Raw genomic sequence first — 22,940 nt, forward strand, 5'->3', positions numbered from 1 at the left:
TTTTTAAACATTTCAATAATTTGCTCATGCATTTGTTGGCAAACTGGCGATCCTCGACCCATCTTTGCTCCTAAAGGACTAGGCCTTTCCTGGATGCTGCTTCTGTACCAAATCATGATTACAATGACTTGTTGACATCACTAGTTTCAAATCACATCATTATTTAATTATTCTACCTCATTACTACCCCTAAATTGCCCCCGTCCCAAAATGTTTTGGATTGTGTTGCTGGCCTGAATGGCAGGAATGGATGTATATTTACAAATCAAATTAAGTTGACCAGACAAAACATGAAATATATTGTGTTCATACTGTCTGCAATGAAATACAAGTCAAGGTAAATTTATAAATCACTGCTTTCTTTTTTTATTTGCATTTTCCAAACCGTTCCAAAACTTCCCTAAGGAGAAGGACGCTGCTGACATCAGCCAGTTTCGCCACGTCACCCTCTTAAACATTGAAGCCAAGATCTTCTTCAGCGTAGTAGCTCACATCTCCCTTCTGGCCTTCACCATGGCAATGGAGGTCATTATCCGAGCCTCAAGATGGGTGGCAAGAGGTCAGCAGCTCAAAGCTGGTCTTCGTCTCTCTCCCATCAGAGCGTACATGGATGACATGACCACACTCACAACAATCATGCCATGCACTAGATGACTTCTGAAAAAGCTCCAGGAGAACATTGAGTGGGCCCAGATGAAGATAACGCAGAGCAAATCCAGGAGCAGTTGTCAAGGGCTAGCTGTCAGAGCAGTGCTTTAACATCGGCGAGGAACCCATACCAACAGTGTCGGAGAAGCCAGTGAAGAGTCTAGGGCATTGGTACGATGCCAACCTCAAGGACAAAGATCAAGTGGAACAACTTAGGCAGGACACAATCTGCGGCCTTGAGAGTATCAACCTAGTCCCTACTCCCTGGCAGGTTAAAGTTCTGGTGCCTTCAATTCGGTCTTCCACTCCGGCTTACCATCCATGAGGTCCCTATCTCAAAGGTTGAAAAACTGGAGAGGTTGATCAGCTTGTTTGCCAAAAAGTGGCTTGGTCTTCCCAGGTGCTTCAGCAACATAGGGCTGTATGGAAGAGGCATTCTGGAGCTTCCTGTGTCCAGTCTTATAGAGGAATTCAAGTGCTCCAAAGTAAGGCTGGAAATGACACTGACTGATTCCTTTGACCCATGTGTAGCCCAAACAGCTCCTACTCTGGCGACCGGAAGGAAATGGACCGCAAGCACAGCTACACAGCAGGCAAAGGCAGACCTAAGGCACTGTGACATCATTGGCCTTGTGCAACAGGGGAGAGGAGGCTTTGGCCTTGGAGAGAGCAGACCATCGTCTGTGAAGGTGCAAAGCCAACCAAGACCAAGGCCAGTACAACATCAGACCTTGGTCAGTTGGGAGGAGGGCAAGACTGAAGGCTCGTGATGGATCTGATTCAAAGTCTCTGCTTCCCACCAGAGATCACCACTACGAACCTCAGACCAGACCTCGTGCTCTGGTCCTCCTCAATTCAGAAGACGTACACAATGGAGCTGACCATGCCCTGGGAGGATGCTGTTGAGGAGGCCTACGAACGAAAGAGCCTTAAGTACGCTGATGCTGAGCAACGTGGCTGGAAAGCCAAGTATTGCCCGGTGGAAGTCGGCTGCAGAGGCTTTGTGGGTAAAACAACTACCAGGCTGCTTAAGGATTTGGGAATTACAGGCCAAGCCCAACGCCAAGACATCAAAGCCCTCTCATGCACAGCTGAACAGGCAAGCCGGTGGCTAGTAGCCTACAGTTTGTTGAGAAATCCCTGGTGTATTGTTCGAAATCCGTTAGCATTGTGTTGCCGAGATCAATCGCCCTGCGTTAAGATCTTCTGAACAGACTATTGAGTTCTTTGCCTACATTGTAGGTCTGCTCGATTATGGAAAAAAATCATAATCACGATTATTTTGGTCAATATTGAAATCACGACTATTCAAACAATTAATTTGGAAAACTTGATGCATTTATTCAGCATTTCTCTCCAAAAAAACACTTTGTAACTGAGAACTTTGAAATTTCCCCTACACAAAATGTTCAAATAGAAAATGTTCAAATCGAAAATAATGTACAAATATGTATCCAGCTGTTCTGCAATTTCTATAAAACATTTAATGAATCAAATAAATATACTTAGAAAATCAAATAAGACCTAGAAAAACTTAAATGTATCCAAAATCAAGGGAATGTCTCAACTGTACCCGTGATAAGCAGGTTAGAAGTCAAAGCAAACAAAGCAAATGAAAATAAAATGTTATATTTTTGATATTAGAACTGTCCTATATTAATGGGTGTCTTTTCAAACATGAAAGTAATAAGAATGATTTATCTTGGGGTCTAAATAAGCAAGGTGGGAGATCGGGTACAGTTGATACAGCTTGATTGTGATATAACCTGGATTTTCAATCCACTATCAATGGGTTTAAATGGGTGTCTCAACTGTACTCAGTCTATCCTATACAAACCGATGCTCTTTAAGCAGGGTTCAGTTGATTTTGGGCTACCGTAGAGAACACCCACTATGGAGGATCCAGAAAGACTAAGGAGGGTATATATGCTTGCTATAGCCCAGCATGTAGATGTACTGAACTTGAACATAACTGAGCACTGTTATAGCTGGTGCTGTTCCATGGCAGATGGATATGATATGAAGACTCTTGTGACATGGACAATGTGTGTGGATGTGTTGATGTTTTCTAATAATAAACATTAAGAAACACAAATTCATTTAAATCATTTATTTGAATTACATAAAACCCCAGGAATAACACCTGTTATTTCATAAATCACAGTCATAATAACAGTAAATCAATATAACATTAAATAATTAAAGGAAATAATAATCATAATTGTCACGAATGGTGGGTGATGTGAAGGACTCAAATGCACGACTCAGCACAGGGGTAGGTTGAAAGGGTTAAACGTTTTACTAGCCGGGTTCGGTACACAGGTAGGCAGTCCAAGAGTGGCAAACAATCCAAACAGGGAAAAGGCAGGAGAATAGTCGTAGTACAGGCAGAGGTCAGAAGCACGAGTAATCACATTAACCAGGAGGAAGCGCTAATCGCTAGGAACACGAGGAACAGCGGGGCGGGGCGGGGCGGGGCGGGGGCGGGGGCGGGGGCGGGGGCGGGGGGGGGGGGGGGGAACAAGGAACATACCAGGTAACAACAATTTACGAAGACACAACGAGAAACAAGAAAACAAGGACTTTATATACACACAGGCAACAGATAACGAGGGACAGGTGAGAACAATCAAGGCGGGGCAGACAAAGACACAGGTGGACTAAACAAGGGGAATTAACAGGACACAGGTGAAACCAATAATACAAACAAACCGGGAGATTGGGAACAGGTGAGGGGTGGAGACACGGACAACAACAAGAGGGCACATGGCCTAGACAAACAAACATAGGAAAGCACATGGCGGGAACAAACAAGTGACAACACAAGGGAGACAAACTCAGAAATTACAGACGGACAGAACACAGACCTTACAATAATCACACATTCACACAAGTATTAATGCCTGCTCGGCCTCATCCAGGTCCCCCTGAGTTTTGGCTATGATTGCCTTCAACTGGAATTACACAGGTAAACAATAAGCATTAAACAATTAACTTTCACTTGTTATTCAATATCATAGTATAATTATATGAATAAGTCAGTATTTCTGGTGTGTCACACCTCGGATGGGCTCTTCCTCGTGGTGGTGTTCTTCGTCTGTGGTGTTTGCATTCTTCTTCCTTGCAGCGCGAGTAGCAGAAGCCCCCCTCACACCTTTTTTGCGTCGTCTTGGCGGCATGATGTTCACTGTTCAGAACAACTGAATCCACTGATTTTCCAGCGTTTTATACCCGTTTGACCATAAAACCCACACGCCAGCAAAATGCTATTCTGTCGTTATTCACACGTTAGTCACACGCTCCACACGCTCGTCTAACATTGACTAATCGTTCGTCACGCGCCAGTGACACGTCGTCACACGCTAATAGTTTTCAGGGGTGTCTTAATTGGTCGCTGTTACACGCTCCTCATGCATTAGTCACACGCTAGTCATGCGTTAGTCACACGCGAGATGTGTCCACCTCACCCTAGAACGCTCGAAAATTGAACAATTAGAACGTTCAGAGAAAGTTGACCAGAACGTTATGGTGTGACGGGGCCTTAACATCGCTAACGAGATGTCTTTCTAGCGGCTAAACCTAGCGAAACCTGTTGAAATTTGCTTACCTTGTTTATGATAAACTAGTGAGTCAACAACCTTCCTAACACAGTCAAACATCAAGCAAGTGAGCGGGTACAAGACAAAGCAAGACAGCAAATAAGTTACTTACTAGTCCAGCAGAAAGACAGCCAGCTCTGAATTTGACTTATCCCCTTGTGTCTCCTACCTGGCGGCCCCAGAAACTTACATAGCGCAGTAATATGCCTACGGACCCTGGTATGGCAATGGCACAGAGGCCATTCTCCATATTAAACGTCATTGTAGCGCAACATTTTTTTAAGCTGTTATTTTAAGGTCAAATTGCTCTATAGTGTTACTTTAAGAAAGCAATGCCTAAGCATTGTTTGCATGTATCAAGCTTACATTTGTGTACATACAATATTTTCACCTGCAGGAAAATGTATAAAAACCTTCCTTTTTGAAGCTGTTATTTTAAGGTGAAATTGCTCCATAGTGTTACTTTAAATCAGAGTAAGTGGTAAAGTTACTAATTGAAGAGCCTTATAGCTTAATTCTCCCAGCAAATCTCCTTTATGGGAGTTTAACACAGATAAATTCACTTAGAAAAAAGTACTAGTCATTAAACTAGGTAAAAAGAACCATGGTATATGGGAATTTTGGTATATGGGTATATTTTATTTGTAAAGTTATGTTTAGTTATGTTGTCTGGCATGGTGCTTGGAAATGTTAGTTGTACAAGGATACAGCAACAGTGTACTGATGCACCACATGCTGTACCCAGGATCTGTAAAGGCCCTCACAGTACAACATGCGCTGTCTGTAGCCAACTGCTGCTAAACACAACAACATGGCTGACAAGAAGAATGAAGTGTGTTGCGACAGGTGCCAGATCTGGATGCATTATTCATGACTTTAGGATGCACGAAAGTGGAATGTCTTTAGTCTAGATTTATGGATGGAGGCAGGAAGATCGTTTCACACGAAGGGGGCTTGATAGCAGTTCCTGTTGTGCAAGAGTGTGAAATGGCAATAGCTGAACTATATTTCAGTGTGTCTGAAAGGTGGGTGATGGGGCACGAATAGCATATTAGAGCTATATTAGCCTTCTCATGTGGAGTGGGTTAAAGGTAAAGTGTATAATGGTGCAGCCCCTTTCAGAGCAGCAGGGTGGGTGTGGCAGAGCGAGTGAGAGAGAACGGTGATGCTTATGAATAGATTGGATGTATACGGGTGAATAAGATGTAGAGAAAGTTATGTTGCTGTAACCGTGAACCAGTGTGGAGAATAAATCCTCAGAAAGAATCAAATGCTCATTTAGGAAAGGGAGTTAACCCCGGAGTTAAGACTATGCAACACTTCGGCCCTGGGGCAGTGAACTAAGTCTCCTTTGTAATCTCCGACTACGGTCAGGGACAGACAGAGCAGGAAGGGTTAACACGGGCGACCACGAAGGGACTGAATAATACAACGATATCTGCTGTGGTGAGCACACTGTGAAAGTATCTGGTGAGATAAACCGGAGCAGTTAGCATAACAGTGGCGTTTTCCTATACAACGTTAAAACGTTAGCCAAGATGGCGACCCCCAGTCAGTGCTTTGTGACTGAACGTTAAACAAAGTTTACAAGGGAAAGTGACCAGCCACTCTACCGGTCCAATGTCATCCACTGGAATGGAGGAAGTTGAATTAAAAACTGACTGTTTGCACTGAAATGAATACGAGGGGCTCGATAACCTTTTCTCATGTGATGAACAGACTGATGCATTGACAGGAAATGCAAGTGAGACATGTTATGTACCCATCAGGCCATTTATGTTATCAGACACTAACCCGTTTAAAGCCGATGAGGAAAGAGACTATGGGGCTGATGTGCGATGTAAAGAACTATGTTCACACATACAGTACATCGTCATGGTGGTTACACACCGGCAATGCCATTAATTGCCACGGTTGCAACTCCCAGCACTAACCCCTTTGCCTCTGCTCACTCAGGGAGTTTCATTCATAGCACTTCTGTCACCTGTCATCCCCCACACCCCACGGGCCCACAGTCACACACCCCTTATGGCAATTCACTCAAGAATGTTAAATATGCTCATCCATTACAGCCCCCTCTCCCCATATATGAGCCACATAAATCACGTGCGCGCCAGCCCGGTTCCATATGCCACCAGGCTTCTTCTGAGAGTGAGGATGAATATGACTCCAGGGAAAGAATCCCCACCCTGCGTCCTGGCCAGCATGATGGCGTTCCTGCAGCTGTTTGAGAGCTGTGCGAAGGCCAACCGCTGGACTGAAGAGACCAAGGGCATTCAGTTAAAGTTCTGCCTGGTGGGTGCAGCAGGGGCCATTGTCCACAGGAACCCACGGTCAGATCAGTGGGATTACAGCTGGTGGAGGAGTGAGAGAGAGCGCTGATGCTAAAGAATCGATTGGATGTATACGATGAATCAGATGTAGAGATGTATGTTGCTGTAACCGTGAACCAGTGTGGAGAATAAATCCTCAGAAAGAATCAAATGCTAATTTATTTACTCCTCAAATGCAATATAGTTGATTTGATGGACAGCTAGTAGCTGAGTTGTGTCACTTCATATTCAGTGCTACTCTTCCCTTTCCCCCCAAAAAACCATGGTTAAAAGAAAGTGCTGTATCTCTGGAAGCATTAGTGCACTTGAGTTGAAACTGGTAATGTTGGCTTTTCTGGCCAAAATCAACCTATGTGACAAATTCTCTGGAGAGAATTAAGTAAAAAAAACTGGGGATATGGCAGATTGAATCGTAGACACAAAAATACGTTTCATCAGTGTATTGATAGAACATTTTGAACAGAAGTTACATATACACATATTAAATGTAAACGTTTTTGTACACTCCTCAATAGTCACAAGCATTTTTTTTAACACAAAATAATTCAGGATAATTTGAGATGTTGCAGTTTCACTGGAGTCATGTGTCATGCATGTTGGTGTCTAAGAATATAACAGTTATATGATATTTGTCTCTTGCAGTTTGCAGAGTATATTCAAAATATCTGTTGTTTCTCTGATTTAACTTTGATAGCTGTAGTGGAATGTATGGATCCTTTCACGCTGTCCATAAAGGAGGTTTTTGGCACTTTAGCTTGTTGCTCCATGTTTGAAAATCGTGTAGTCTCATTGTTGTGTAACAGTTATAGCTAGTTAAAGCTCATGGAATTATGTGTTTTAATTAACAACAGATATGGGGAGTTAACATCACTATATCAGATAGGGGAAGACTAACTGATAATCAGGGTTTGTTGATTAACTATGTGTGTCATGCTGGCTAGACCAGTACAAAATGAGTAAGGGTGCATCAGAAATGAGTGAATTATTAATATATTATTATCATAATTATTATGAATAAAAATAAGATATTCAACATTTGTATACATTTTATTGAAGACTTAATGTGTCTTTTCTTTGTCGTTGGTGTTACCCATTATGTAAAAAACATTAAATGTTTACAAAAAATAAATATTACAATCTCAATATTTAGTTAAAGACAAAGTAGAATGAAAAGAATGATCAAAGATTCATAGATTATTTACATTTTTAAATACAATTCCACATGTTTAAATAACATTGAATTTATTTCATTGCACCATCATTTTTGTATGTAAATAAAACATTTACACACATTGTTACAATTTGGAAAAAAGTTTTTGTTAACAGAATGGCTGCCGTGTGTCTGAGCACATGTCCTCAATCATACCAAATCATTTAATAGTTAAGTGTAATACATTGTATGTACATTTTTCACCCCATGGCTATGAAATGAGTAAAACAAATGATGGACTTAATGAGCTATATGACCAGGCAAAACGTCAGTCTGACCACTACAACAGGGACATAGGAATAACGTTTGGTGCACAACTCCTATCATTCAGGGCCTGCTTTAAAGCATAGATTGCTCAGCAGTCCTCAGTCTCTCAACTTGCCAAGATCCTGATTGTGGATTATCACTCCGTAAAATTCACCTTCGCTGAGGTGTGCACTGCCCTGCTATTGTTTCTGACAGTGGCAACAGCCGAGCGATCCTTTTCCAAATTGACACTCATTAAGACCTACCTGAGGAGCAGGAGAGGCTGAATGGATTGGCTATCCTGTCCATTGAAAAAGTAAATCACGCATCACCACTTTTATGTTTGAAAGGCATTGTTTGTGCTCAGTCAGCTAATTGGTCTTGGCGTTCAGATTTTGCGCCTAAACTAGCTATATCGTATTGTATCGTCACATGATCAAATAAAGACTTGACATTAGACAACATACATATTACCCAGCAATCATCATTGCAAATCTGACAAAAATACCAAAGAAAATAAGACATTTTTCATTTAATTTAATAGTTTTTTAATAGTTTCTACAGTGTATGTAGGATAAGCATATCATTTTGTTATAGATTGCTACAATTTTTCCCAAAAATCATAAAAACCATGACGGAGATAAGTTTGCCTTTTTAAGGGCATATATAGCATTAGACACCTTCAATAGTGTAATACCAGTACATTTTTGAACACAAGCGTATCTGAGAGGCGAAAATATGAGCCTTAGACTTCTGTCAGACGCAATACCCATGCCCATCCTGAGACATATATATTAGTGCTGTCAAACGATTAAAATATTTAATCACGATTAATCGCATTCATGTCATAGTTAATTCAAAATGAATCGCGATTAATCGCAAATTTTTATCTATTCTAAATGTGCCTTCATCTTTTTTTTCCATCATTTTATTTTTATTTTAATGCCCTTATCAACATGGAAAAGTGGATTGGCTTGCTTTATGCAAATGTTTTATTTAATTGAAAACCAACATTGCCAAACAGGGCGGTACAAAATAAAATGCACATTTCAGGTAAACAAGGACTCAGTTAAACCATGCAGTTAAACCATGGCTTAATATTTTATTTTTTTCAAGTTTGCTGGGAACATAGCAGTCAGCCCTCTTATTTCAGAAACAATGAACTGTAACAGTTAGGTTACCATCAAAAGGTAAGCCTACTACTTCTTTGCTTTCAGCCAGCTGCCTGTTGACATTTTCAGACAACAGTGAAGCTCACTTATTTTGCACAACACAACTTTTAAAAGTAAACTTTCCATTCAGAAGCTTTTTATCATCCATTTCGCCGTATCGCGCTCACCATTCACTGAAACCGTATTGATAACCGTATAAAAAAAAAAAACATCTCGCATTAATCTCGCAATAAAAAAATGTACGGCGTTAAAATGGGTTTGCGTTAACGCCGTTAATAACACGTTTAACTGACAGCAATAATATATATATATATATATATGTGCCCTGCTACAGGTCCCTGCGCACCACGAGCCCAGGTGCAACGGCACCGGCTGCACCGCCTATAGTTACGCCCCTGTGTACGCTTAAATAAATGAAGACGCCAAAGAGAAGCAATTAAGTTGCTCTATCATTACAATATATAATTAATGTGATCATTAGGTCAACTAAAAGGATTTTGGTGTCTGCAAAAGTAAGTGACAACACTTTTACTGCTTTTGTAGAATGACCCATTTAGCTCAAGTTACCATGTCATGTGTGTATTTGTTCTAAAATCACTGGTAAATAAACTTAACATCTCACATTCATTTGTCTACTTTTTCCATGTATGAATTTGTATGCAAATGTTTACATTATGTTGTATGCTGAGTGTGTATGTGTGTGTGTGTTATTTACGTACAAAGACAAACTCCGAGAAGAGAATAAGAATACATTTAAGCATCTGTAAAACTATGACTAATATTTGGCAATTGTGTCAACATTGCATGTTTTATGTGGGGGTGTGACTGTGGTTGAGTGTATTTAATGTGTGTGTGTATGTGACTGAATGACCCATCGTTGCTATACCTTTCTCTTACTTTCTTCCTGTTGTCTCCCCCTCCTCTCTTATATGACTTAGACCGGTCCCTCTCCCCTCCCCCGCTCCAGTGTGTCTTCTTGTTCTCTCCCCCTCAGCTCCTCTAAAACTCTGACAGGTCTCTCTCCCCTCCCCCGGTTCAGTTGTTCAGTTTTCTCTCCCCTGTTCCTGCTCTTCCTCTCTCTAGCTCCTCCCTCTGCCCTTACACCCAGGCAGATGACATCACAAACAGCCGGTATTAACCAACCAGTGGTGTTCAAGTATTTCTGTGATGCTGTCTCTCCCCCGCTCTCCTCTCCTCTCTCATTCTCTTCTCTCGTACTCTTGATACAAGTCACAACATGGCTGCAGCTTTTGTTGGCACATGGAACCTTAAGGAAAGCAAGAATTTTGATGATTACATGAAAGCACTTGGTGAGTGTGGGTGTTTATATATGTGGTTCTGTGTGTGTGTGTGGACATGATAAAAGACTAAATGTGTGTATGCCTGCTGGTGTATGTGAGCACATGTGGACAAAGTGTGTCTATAAGCCTATGTTCTGTGCATTCTCTGTGTGTACGTATGTGTAAGGAAATTCAAGAACCCCCAAAAAACCAGTTTAAGTGACAGAACATGAGAAACTGCATAAAGTGAGCGGAGGTTCCCTTTAAAAATTGCAATGCCTAGTTCTTGTTAACGTTCATGACACACACATGCAGAGTTTCCTGCTCTGGTTTGCAGTGCCTGTGTTGAGTGACTTTTTAATGTTTAGTACAAACATGTATACATGTTTAGAGGGGAAAAAAGAGTCAACTTTAGACTGAAATGGAGATAGGGTAAGGGAGAGGCCGTGTTTTGTGTGGGTGAAAAAGACAGTATCCATCATTCTTCCTAGCCCTGATTACATTTTTGGTCCACATCACCACTGAAAAATTGTTCAAACTCTGTCACTTCAGTGTCATGTAATGATCGTTCAGGACGGACACACATGCAAATTAAACACGGTCTTTTGTTCTAAGTAAGCATATTCTATGTGCCTTCGGCCTGCATGGTAATGTGTTAAAAGAGACAGCCTAGAGAAGAATGTGAGCAACTTCTTTTCTGTGTTAGGGGTGGGCTTTGCCACACGGCAGGTTGGTGGTATGACCAAGCCTACCACCATCATCTCCATGGAGGGTGATGTCATCACATTGAAGACTGAAAGCACCTTTAAGAGCACAGAGGTCAACTTTAAACTGGGAGAAGAGTTTGATGAAACCACTGCAGATGACCGTAAAGTTAAGGTATGAGCACAAGCAAATCAATATATCCTAATATTTTAAACAATGGCTAGGCATTAGAGACTTACAAGCCCAAAACTTTGTTGCAGACCTGGCAATAATAATATAACTTTTCTCAAAGATCTTCTATTAAAGCAAAACATAGCTGAACTAGATGGATTTCCAACTATAGAATTCAAATAGTTGTGCACTAGCTAGATTCAACTTGGAGCATGACACTGAAAGCTGATAACCAGATTGTAAATTATATTTAAATGCAAATAGAGGAAATATAGTATATTGATTGATTGAATGAACTGATAATTAAAATGTCCTTTGAATTGTACTTTGCTGCGGTTGAATCAGATATACCCCTCTAATCAAGTACACTTCTCTCTCCAGTGCTCCTGAAGCATCACTGTTGATGGCCTGGAAATAGTGTATTGAACTGGGTCCGAGCCATGTTGTGTCTTTCCCATTTACAGAGCCGGGACTGTGTACAAACACCCGCGTGCACAAACAGAATAGACAACTAGAGGACTCTGCGGAGAAAGTGGCAGAATGTGACGAAAAGTCACCAAGCAGATATAACGTAGAGCCAGTAACCCATCCAGTTTAGCTAAGTATCTTAGTTTCTCATCAGGAGCTAAAATGTCATTATAGATCAACCGACTGTATCTACGCATTAGCTCACTGTCTTGATTTGATGAAGTAGTAAATTACTGACACAGACTTTTCCATGCAGGCTTATAGCCCTAACCACCAACTTAAGACTGCAGACTAAGGACCATTAACCTACACACTAGATGCAACGTATTCAAGCTCATTCCATTGTTTTACATTTACATAATATTTAGGTAGCAAAAGCTATATAAAGGCAGTTACAATTTTCTTTTGTTTCCTGGCCTAATCCAGACCACACAGAGGTAATTAAATAATGTTATTATCCGGCTCCTCAGAATGTTGCAAAAAGTTCTGTTGAATTGAATATAATGACCACTGCAAAACATTAATGACCACTGCCACTGGCAAGGAGTTTTGTGCTTCTAATTCTGCAAGTAGTGCATTCACTTTTCGTAATGGAAATTCATTGTTATCGGCTTGAAATTTGCTTATTTATAGCTAAACATAAATCAGTGTATGGGAGCAACCTAGCTAAAAACAGTAAACAATACATTTCTTTAGTCCAGTCTCAGAACATTTGAAAAGTGCACGTTTCTACAGCTGTAATGTTATAAAGCTATAATGTTTGTTTTCCTGACTAAGCTTTAGTTCCTTTAGTTTCATACCTATGGTTGCTTTTTTACATTTTGGGTTGCATCCAATTAGAATAGTGTAGTGTCAAGCGCGATCATGAGGCAAAGTTGCAATTGCAACCTAAACTATGGTAGATGGGTAGGATTTGGATATCTCCATATTCAATGTAGTTGCCCACCTTCCATCCAAATGACCACCCCAGGATGATATCCTAATAAGTCACACAGATTTGTGGACATTTTCATTATTTTGTCAGCCTAGATGTACATTATATAGGCTACATTATATTTGCATTTGTAACATAGATTGTTATTGACAAAAATGAAACATGCGCCGGAAAGTTTGAAGTTTGTGCTGTGAAATAAATTGATGTAATCAAATGTATGTGTGTGTTTTATAATGTTTTTGAACTTATATTTGAACTTCTATTCAACATTGAACTTCTATGTTTTCTATTCAACCCCAAATGAATGAAGGTATGTAACTGTGTCTCTAGTCCCTGTTGACACTAGATGGTGGCAAGCTGGTCCATGTTCAGAAATGGGATGGCAAGGAGACGACTTTAGTGAGGGAGGTCAGCGGAAACTCGCTCACACTGGTAAGTGTTTAGTAAGGGGTACAGACGCTCACACTGGTAAGTGTTTATTAAGGGGCACAGGCGTTTGTAGATGTGTAGAATGTTGTAGAATTCACGTTCTAAAGAATATCTACAGTGGAATTTTAGAATCTCACATTGTTGATGAATGCATTATTTTACTGGAATGATCCAAACTCCCTGCTGAAGGGTAAATAGAATGTGACATTTCTAAACATACACAAACACTCCCAAAGGCCAGACAAACAAGAGGATTGAAAAGAGATGCAAAAGGAATGCAAGTTCACAATTACAAGGAGCTATCTCCATACTGTGATCTCTCATCATTTAAGGGGCCCTGTAAGAACTACACGTCACTTCCCTGTCTTCTAGGCTATGACGCAACAAATGTGTCGCATTTTCCACAGCCAAATGACTAAATATCAGTACTAGAAATAATGCTACTTTGATAAATATCTCATCTACCAGCATTTTAATGAACATATTTGAATGCTATTGCAGTATCCCACAGATTCTTGAACATTTATTTTGTGTTATTCTTGCAGGTATTGACACTGGGCGATGTTGTGTGCACGCGGTCTTATGTGAAAGCAGAGTAGATGAAGACCTTCGTCCCTCCCGACGCTACTGAACAGGCTCGACTGTTCAGCTTGTTCAAAATACATTTAATGCTTGTCCTATACACCTGTCCATTTATTTCTAATAAATAAATTACGACGATTTTTACATAAAACTGTTATATTGTCTAGTACTTCTGCTTTTAATATATCTTTGTGTGTGTGTGTGTGTGTAACAATTATAATGTCTTGGCAGTCTTTCAGTAGAAACAAGCATACCTCTCACAAGGCTGACAACGTGTGGAAATTATACCTCAGAACAATGTCTGGGTGTATAAATAGCCACTGATTTTATGTCCAACTAGAAAGGCAGAGTACAGACCTCCGACAAGGTCAAATGTTAGCATGCAATGTTAACAAAAGTGACAAATAATGTGTGGATCCACAGTGTGATTTGGATCCACTACAAAATGCAACATGTTCTTCTTTGGCCCCTGCTACACCCCTCCACCAAGTTTCATTAAAATTGGCTCGGGAGTTATCGCATAATCCTGCTGACAAACACACTGACATGTCAGACAAACAAACCAAACTGAAAATATAACCTCCTTGGTAGAGGTAATAATCATCCATTACCTAAATGGTACATGAGTTGATTAGCAGTTGATGTGTTGGTTTGAAGGATATCTAGATATTTGACTAAATGCAAGAGTTTAACACAAGGTGTGCATAGAATGTGTGTTCTATTTTAAGGGCACTCCTGACCGAGAGTCATGTGTCTGCTTCTTTAGGTGAAAGGCAACATACTCCCCCCTCTCCCACACTGTGTGACCCTTATGATACTCCCCCCTCTCCCACACTGTGTGACCCTTATGATACACCCTCCTCTCCCACACTGTGTGACCCTTATGATACACCCTCCTCTCCCACACTGTGTGACCCTTATGGTCGCTTCCTGCTCCTGACACACATTCTCTGTCATACGTAAGGAACTAGACAGAAACTTGAGTTTAACATGCTAGTGTTAGTGAGCATGTTGTGGTTGCTCACTGCTACTGTCAGTCTCTTCACTTCTTTCCCTTTCTCTTTTTTCATCTCATCAAGAAAACAGATAATAAGAGTAAAGGCAAGGCAAAGGAATGCAAATCTATATGTGTGAGAATGAATGTGTGGGTGGGTGGCCTGTGTCTCCACCTCCTCTTTGTGAGAAGCTGATTGGCTGGTTTGAGCAACTGGCTCTTTATCTGGCAGCAGGCTGTGTTGCTGTCCATGGGAGATTGCTGTCCATGGTGACCTTCAGTGGAGTACAGCGTTAACCACTTACAAGTTATTATTCTGTCACTTAGCAGGTGTTGCTTTCTCAGTAATATGAGAAAAAAATATGTGTGGATGACATCAAATTTTGAATGAATGAATGAATTTGGATTTTTGACCTAGCAACTTGGGTTCTGTAAAGCTCTTTGGGACAGTGGTAGTTGGTGAAACTCCATGCACCAACTCCTCCCACACCCAACCTACCTCATCAAACAGAACTGTGTGACAACAGCTTCCTAAAAGAACTGTGTGACAACAGCTTCCTAAAAGAACTGTGACAACAGCTCCCTAAATGAATTGTGTGACAACAGCTCCCTAAAAGGCGTTCAGTGATGGTGACATGCCTTTCCAATCATTTGACTGACCAACACATTTTTGACTGTTTGTCCACAAAAATGAATCTGGAATCTGCGTTCCTGTGTCTTGTCCTGAGGCCCAAAGAATCAAATAGCATGTTTCTTTATCATCAAATTATGACAGGATACAACTAGGGCTGCCACCCTTATAATTGCAAGCTGAACTGAACTTAATGGTTATAAATAAGTGGATGAGTAATAATTTCTCAAAGTTAAACGAGGACAAAACTGAGATCCTACTAGTCGGCCCTTAAACAAAAAGAGAAATGCTGTTTAATAATCTGGGGAAATTAACTCCCTGGATTAAATCTGAGGATACAAATATGGGTGTTATCTTAGATTCAGATTTAAACTTCAAGTCTCACATTAACAATGTGACAAAAACATATTTTTTCCACCTTAGAAACAGCTAAAGTACTACCATTTATAAATAAAAAAGATGCTGAAAAACTGATTTGTGCCTTTATTTCAAGCCGGCTTGATTATTGTAATGCAATTCTAACTGGTTTCCCAAAAAAAAAACAACGGAGAGACTTCAGCTCATTCAAAACTCTGCAGCTCGGGTATTAACCTGAACCAAGAAGAGAGAGCACATTAGTCCAGTTTTAGCTGCTCTGCACTGGCTTCCGGTAACATTTAGAATTGATTTTAAGGTATCTTATATACAAAGCCCTCAATGGGCTAGGACCAAGTTACATTGCAAACTCCCTTGTCAAATACTTGCCTTCAAGAACACTGCGATCATCTAATGCTGGTTTATTGGAGGTTCCCAGCAACAGCCGTAAGAAAATTAGTGATGCAGCCTTTGTTAATTACGCCCCAACGCTATGGAACATACTGCCTATAGACATGAGGGAAGCCAGCTCGCTAAACATTTTAAAAAGAAAACTAAAATCGTATCTCTTAACCTTAGCCTTTAACTAGCTATGACTTCAAACTATATATATATAAATCTTTTTAATTATATTTTTATTGAATTGTTTTACTCTGATCTTTTATTTTCTATCCTATGTTATGCATTTTATGTATTCTATTTTTTATCTTAAATCTTTATGAACTCTATCCTAGTTTTTATGTTTTATGTTTATTTGATGTCTATTTTTATGTTGATCACTATGCATGTAATTTCTTTGTACATGTAATTTCTTGGGTGTTAAGCACTTTGACCTACATTGTTTTGCATGAAAGGTGCTATACAAATAAAGTGTATTATTATTATCATTAATTTAAATACTTTGAATGTAGTATAGCAAGTTGTCTTATGTTTCCCTTTGTCAATGTCATGGATTCTAGCGCCATTTCTTTTTAATTGATAGCTAGCATCTTGGCGTGAAGCTTAGCTGGCAGCAACACACCATATGTGAACTCACTTCAATGAAATCCAATCAGGCAAAGCAGTATTTTGCGACCGTGTCAAGTTGTCAATTTTAAATATTCTCTAAGGTTTTTAGAAGTGTGATGAAACTATGGTGGCTAAAATGGACTCAAGCTATTTCATCCTCAAAACTGCTAGCTAGCTGAAATGTGTAATCAACACGTTACCACCCTAAAAAAGAAGTTGCGGTGCCCGGCATAAATGTGCAATGATCATTCCCTTTATCTATCCTTGTTTATCCTTATAATAGTAACCTTATGAAGACATCAATGTATACCCATTAAGCTGTTTTAACACTTTGAATGCTGTCTCTCTCCATGTTAGCCATTATTCATTCTGTATACTTCATGTATATACCTCCATGTTGCATGGAATCATGTGCATATGCCGTGTGGGTGCTAATATTTGTTATCTGGGTCGTTCTACAGAAACGGTGGAATCTGGGTGATACAAATCGGCTGAAATGTATTCCTTCTTACATACCTAAAACTTATTTAATAGCAAAAACTAACGTCTAAACTTGATGAATCCACTAAAAGTAGAGCTTAATGTATTTAAAAAAAATTAAAGAATGTATCTGCTGTTTATTTGTTTCCTATAGTGTAAAATATTTTTTCTCCTTAGATCCTGAATATTTAGTTAAAGGCAGAGTAGTGGAATGATAAGACCAAGACAAATATTTGATTATTCACATTTTTAATACAATTGCACATGTTTAAACAACGTTGTGTGAATTAATTTGATTTGCACCATCTTTCTTTTCTGTCAAACAAACAACGTTTTTAATTATGTAATCATTAGTTGATATTTTAGAGTTAGTATAAATCAACAAACAAAATATCGAAGAAAGTAATACAAAAAATACTGAAAAAACATGTGGCAACAACCGTGATCAATATAAGACCAATGACACAAATGTCAGCATAAGAAATAGCTGAAAACAGTTAAACAACTCATAAACTTTTTTTTCTCCTCCTAATGTCTTTTTGCAGCTTTTATGTGGTTCAATTATACAGGAATGTCACTGGTGTTATCGGTCTAATCAGGAAGAGGAGTAACACCAGCGACAATTTGGAGAGAAAAATGTAATTGTAACATATTGGCTGCCATGTCTCAGACCAATATTTCACCCCCACGGCTATGAAATGAGTAACACCAATGACAGACTTGAAAGCTTGAAATAAGGAAGGTTTTTATACATTTACCTGTAGGTGAAAATATTGAATGTACATAAATGTAAGCTTGATACATAGGCAATGCTTTCTTAAAGTAACACTATGGAGCAATTTGACCTTAAAATAACAGCTTACATTTTTTTTTTGGCGCTACAATGACGTTTAATAACGAGAATGGCCTTTGTTTCATTTCAATACCAGGGTCCGTAGGCATATTACTGCGCTATGTAAGTTTCTGGAGCCGCCAGGTAGGAGACACAAGTCAAATTCAGAGCTGGCTGTCTTTCTGTTGGACTAGTAAGTAACTTATTTGCTGTCTTTCTTTGTCTTGTGTTGCACTTGCTTGATGTTTGACTGTGTTAGGAAAGTTGTTGACTCGCTAGTTTGTCATAAACAAAGTAGGCAAATTTCAACAGGTTTCGCTAGGTTTAGCCGCTAGCAAGACATCTCATTAGCGATGTTAGCAAGCTTGTTGTAACACGCTTGGATATCGAAGCTAGTAATAACTGCTTTCGCGTCGGCTTCTTTGTATTATTATTGTGATAGCTAGTATGTTGGCTAGCCTGCCACCCAAGTTCCTCTAGTGTCAGGATATTCCAGGATTTGTAATTAATTTAGCAATAGTTGACTAGCTGTCCGTTAGCATTCCCTTACAGCCAGGTGTTAGCAGCATATTGTCTCTGGTTCAGGTTTCGTTAGCTTAGCATGATACTTGTGTGTTACTTGACTTGTGTGCTGTGATTGTGCAAACATTTGTACAGCTGTAGCTGCAAACATACTGAATTGGTCCTTTTTCCAGCTATCAAAAGCGGCAAGTAACATCTACGACAGCGACAGCAGCGTAAACGTTAACTACCGTAACTACCTTAAGGGGATCTCCATGCCAAATCCTCCGTTGTTGGGCTTTAAGTACAAACACACAATAATTTCACAGATAATAATTCACAACAATCGAAGTACATTAATATTGTCTGTATTTTTAGGTTGCCACTTCAACATTAACTGGATGCTGAGTGTTTCTGTTTGTGGTGGTTTAGACTGTGCTGGGTTAATTTCTAATTAGTTCAAAATAACAATTGAATGTATTGATGTCTGTCAAATTCAACGACACACCCTTGCATCAATATAATGTTACCCGTCCCATATACACTATACAAACCTATAATTTACAGTGGTGGAATGTAACGAAGTATTTTTACTTCGTTACTGTACTTAACTAAATTTTCACGTATCTGTACTTTACTTAAGTAAAAAAAATAGTGCATACTTTTTACTTTTACTCCATTACATTTTTTAGCTATTATCTATACTTTTACTCAGCTACATTTCTACAATATGTGTTGTTACTCGTTACATTTTATGAACAGTTTCGCCAAAATGTTGCCTACACAAAACTATGGATTGCGTTGCTGTTTTGGAAGTTTAAACCAATCAGGTGGCTCTATCAACTCCAATGATATCAGAGTGCGCGTTTGGCAGCAGCACTAGCGGAATGAATGACTCTTGGAGGTGTCAATGCGTTTCCTGTCTCCCTCAAAAAAAGGAGTTGCTAGCCTTCAATTATTCGCCCTCAAATTTAAAGTAGCATATCGAGGTAAGCAGAGTGATTGCTATGCTAAGTTGTCCCTGACTTTTGAATATTGATATATGTATTTAATTCGTTTACTGACATGATATTATAATGATATCTAGCGAAATGCATGTTGACATACAGCAATAGCATCAAAAACATGATTGTATCTTCATCTTCATTATATATTTAACGTAGTGGTAAGATAAAGGTACGTCGCTTTGGACAAAAGCGTCTGCTAAATTACTAAATGTAAATGTAAATGTAAATAAAGCTGGTAGGTTAGCTATGTCAAGCTAGCGTGCCTTGTTCTGTCCAGTTTTACAGTTACATTTGTTTTTCATGTTCCATGTTTCCCTTTTTTACACCTTTACAATTAAATAAAAGATTTAAAGATCACATGGTGTCTTTATTGGTTTGGCTTAATGGTATTAACTTTTCAAATAATCCCTGGTATATAACTTGTCATCCGCAGAATTGTAAGATATAGTGTGAACAGTATTACAGATGGTAGGCACAATAAGTACACCAACCTTTCCAATTAACAAATGTTGTTGCTTATAATTATTACTAGTAGTGAAATCTGTAGAGGCATTTATTACCAGTAGCTATTTCTTTATCAAAATGGCACAGCCTAGACATTGAGAGACAACCCATTGCGTGAGTACTTTTACTACTTTTAATACTTAAAGTAAATTTAAAAGTAAGTACTTTTTACTTTTACTTAAGTAGGATTGTTGATGTAGTACTTTTACTTTTACTTTTATTTTCCTGGGTACTTGTACTTTTACTTAAGTACTAAACTTCAGTACTTCCTCCACCACTGATAATTTAATACATTTAAATAGCAATTCTTCTTGCAATGATGTTGTGTGCCTGTTATGTATGCATATTGCAAATCTATTTTAATTCTGCACAGCATAATTAAGCATCAGCATTAGACAGATTGTGGGGAAAAGCATGAATGCATTGGTTCTTGATTATCCCTAGGTTTAATTCTGGTGAGCAATGTGTCAGCAAACAAACACTTATATCATATGCTTGAGACTTAGGGGACTCTTTACGGGTGTTAAACTGTTGAGCATCAGTCTCTTATCTCTTTTTCAAATGCAAATTTATGATCACTCTTTAGTCTTCAAGTTATGATGAATATCTGACTGCTCACATAATAGCTGATTACTCAGTTCATTTCCTTTGTCATCTTCCCTCTCAATTGAACTCTTTGGTTGGTTGATGTGTAGCTGCTCTGATGCAGTCTTGTTGAGGACAATGAACGAGAGGAAGAAGCAGACCATACCCCCGACTAAAAAGAATATTTGAAGTCCTAAGAATCTGAAACAGAACACCAAAAAAACATGTCACTTATGTTGGAAAATGGTTAAATGGTTAAATCCTACATGTTACTATTTAAATCTCATATGTGCTGTAAGTAGGGGTTGCATAAAGTGTGGACTATAAGGTTCTACTGTATAAATAATATACAATAATCTGCAATTTTCCTGTGTCCCCCCCTCCCACAGGAATTACTCTCTGAAATATTAACCGTGTATTGTCCCCCCCCTACAGCGAAATGGGATCTCCGCCCCTGCTAGAGTCTCGCAAAGTGTTCAACACAAACCAAGCATTCAGTCATCCCTCCAGTGACCAAGCTTTTAGTGAAAAGGGTCAGGATTAGTGATGAGAAACATTATGTGGATGTGATGTATAATAAAACAAAGTCAATAATTTACAATTATGCGTTTAGTTTTTTTAATTATTTGAGATGGATGAAGAGGCTCACTACTGATGAGTTTGGGCATATCGGAGAGCATGACCTTGAGGACCATCAAGGAAGGCATGGACCTCAAAGAAGAGGGCTTTTTGGATAGGCAGCTACTGGGCGAGGAGGAGCGAGAACTCCCATCATCCTCAGTTGTTTGTGTGTGTGTGTGTGTTTGTGTGTGCACACATGCCCATTTCTGGTTTATACAAGATCATTTCTTGTTGTAATAACAGTAATAGTAAGTGAATTTTAATGTATATTTACAAATAGCTTGGTTTTGTTTAGCTAGTGAGCAGAATTGTGTCAATGCATATCATTTGGCCGAAGGCGACGAGTTTCAAGTTCAGCCAAGTCTGTGTTTGTTTGCATGTGTGGTTCTTTGTGATTACTCTTTTCTCCACAGGCAGGTTTTTCTCTCTGTTTATATGGAGAGGGTACATGCTAGTACTTATTAAAATCAAATCCAATATATTGTAGTCTTATCTTAGTATATCTTAAATTGCTTGTATATTACAGTAAGATTTTGTAATTGTTTAAAAAAAGTTTTTCCATCTGTTTTGCAGAGATGGGTAGAAGCTTACCTGTGTCTGAACGTATCCAGATCGTAGTACTGGCATGCCATTGCTTTCCCACACTTTTCCCCCCACAGAATACAAGTCGTATCAATGGCCTTTCCATACAGGACAGGAGCTGGCAGAAAGGCTGTGAAGAGACAAAATATTTGTGCATTATATTTTCATAAAACAATTTTCATGCCTATGCTGGTGAAGTCTTCTACTGAATGTAAGTCCACATTTTTTTCTGGATTCTCAAAATCTGGCAACATTAACAGTGAAAAATGGATATCTACAATAATGTAGTCAGTACTACAATTATTTGGTGACCATCCTAGTAGACTAGTGACTAGATTCCTAAACAATTCCGCTTTCAAAAATGACTAGAATAGAACACCACACACACACACCAAAGGCTATGTTGTATAGTACACAAAGAATACAACCATTATAACGGGTTGAGTACATCTATAGTTAGTGGGTGGTGTGTTTTTGAAATGGGCAACTTGCAGAGAACAAAGTCTGCTTCATTTAAGCTTTTATACCCCATCACCTGTTAAGATGCTAGCCCTCATTGAAACCTGGATCACGCCAGGGAACAGAACAGCGCGACACACTTTGACCAACTCACAAGCTTCTCACTGGAGGTGGGGCAGGTGTCATGATTCACCTTGACTGCATAGTATTCAAAGTAGTTAAGGTGGTTGGTGGAACTCATCTGATGGCAATCTATATCTATCGTCCACCATGTCAGCTGAATTTCATCAATGAACTAGGCTGAACTCAGATATGTTTCAGCAGTACACACCTGCTAGACCTCTTAGATCACAAGGGAAAAATCTGTCGGAACTAAACGTGATGTAGCAGCGTTTAGCTGCTTTGCTGCTCAAGCTTAAGAACCTCAAAAGGTTCAAAGGTACTCCAACTGCAGCCAGTTTCAATCTAGACTTAAGACCATCTGTTCTCAGATGAATTCTATTACCTGCTCAAATGCACTCCTTCTCAATTGTTTAGGGCCTCAGTTTTAAGGAGCAGGAAGTTGTTAGTCATCTTTCAGGCAAGCTTCCATCTTAGTTAGTTGT

The 22,940-nt window shown here is 39.3% G+C and overlaps 2 protein-coding genes across 2 annotated transcripts in view; one reads left to right on the forward strand and one right to left on the reverse strand.

Annotated features, from left to right (window-relative positions):
* The first annotated feature begins 10,360 nt into the window (after nt 1-10,360).
* Nucleotides 10,361-13,928, forward strand: fabp3 (fatty acid binding protein 3, muscle and heart). The gene is made up of 4 exons (XM_012818494.3): nt 10,361-10,518; nt 11,195-11,367; nt 13,097-13,198; nt 13,741-13,928. The coding sequence occupies exons 1-4, from the start codon at nt 10,446-10,448 to the stop codon at nt 13,792-13,794; spliced, it is 402 nt and encodes a 133-aa protein (XP_012673948.1). The 5' UTR covers nt 10,361-10,445; the 3' UTR covers nt 13,795-13,928.
* Nucleotides 13,929-20,287: 6,359 nt separating this feature from the next.
* The window catches only part of slco2b1 (solute carrier organic anion transporter family, member 2B1), a 70,467-nt gene continuing 67,814 nt past the window's right edge, over nt 20,288-22,940 (reverse strand). Inside the window, exons 14-15 of the mRNA XM_012818516.3 lie at nt 21,886-22,006; nt 20,288-20,874 (exon numbers count right to left, since the gene is read on the reverse strand). Of these exons, the coding sequence (XP_012673970.1) occupies nt 20,664-20,874; nt 21,886-22,006 (332 nt within the window). The 3' untranslated portion in view covers nt 20,288-20,663. The remainder of the gene's footprint in view (nt 20,875-21,885; nt 22,007-22,940) is intronic.

The sequence above is a fragment of the Clupea harengus genome, chromosome 19 (genome assembly GCF_900700415.2).
Source record: "Clupea harengus chromosome 19, Ch_v2.0.2, whole genome shotgun sequence".
Taxonomy (NCBI): domain Eukaryota; kingdom Metazoa; phylum Chordata; class Actinopteri; order Clupeiformes; family Clupeidae; genus Clupea; species Clupea harengus.

Excerpts from the sequence above, each read along its gene's own strand:
- fabp3 (XM_012818494.3), top strand. The coding sequence starts at position 10,446 with ATGGCTGCAGCTTTTGTTGGCACATGGAACCTTAAGGAAAGCAAGAAT. Across the intron at positions 10,519-11,194 it reads TGATTACATGAAAGCACTTG|GGGTGGGCTTTGCCACACGG; the intron begins GTGAGTGTGGGT and ends TTTCTGTGTTAG. Across the intron at positions 11,368-13,096 it reads CAGATGACCGTAAAGTTAAG|TCCCTGTTGACACTAGATGG; the intron begins GTATGAGCACAA and ends CTGTGTCTCTAG.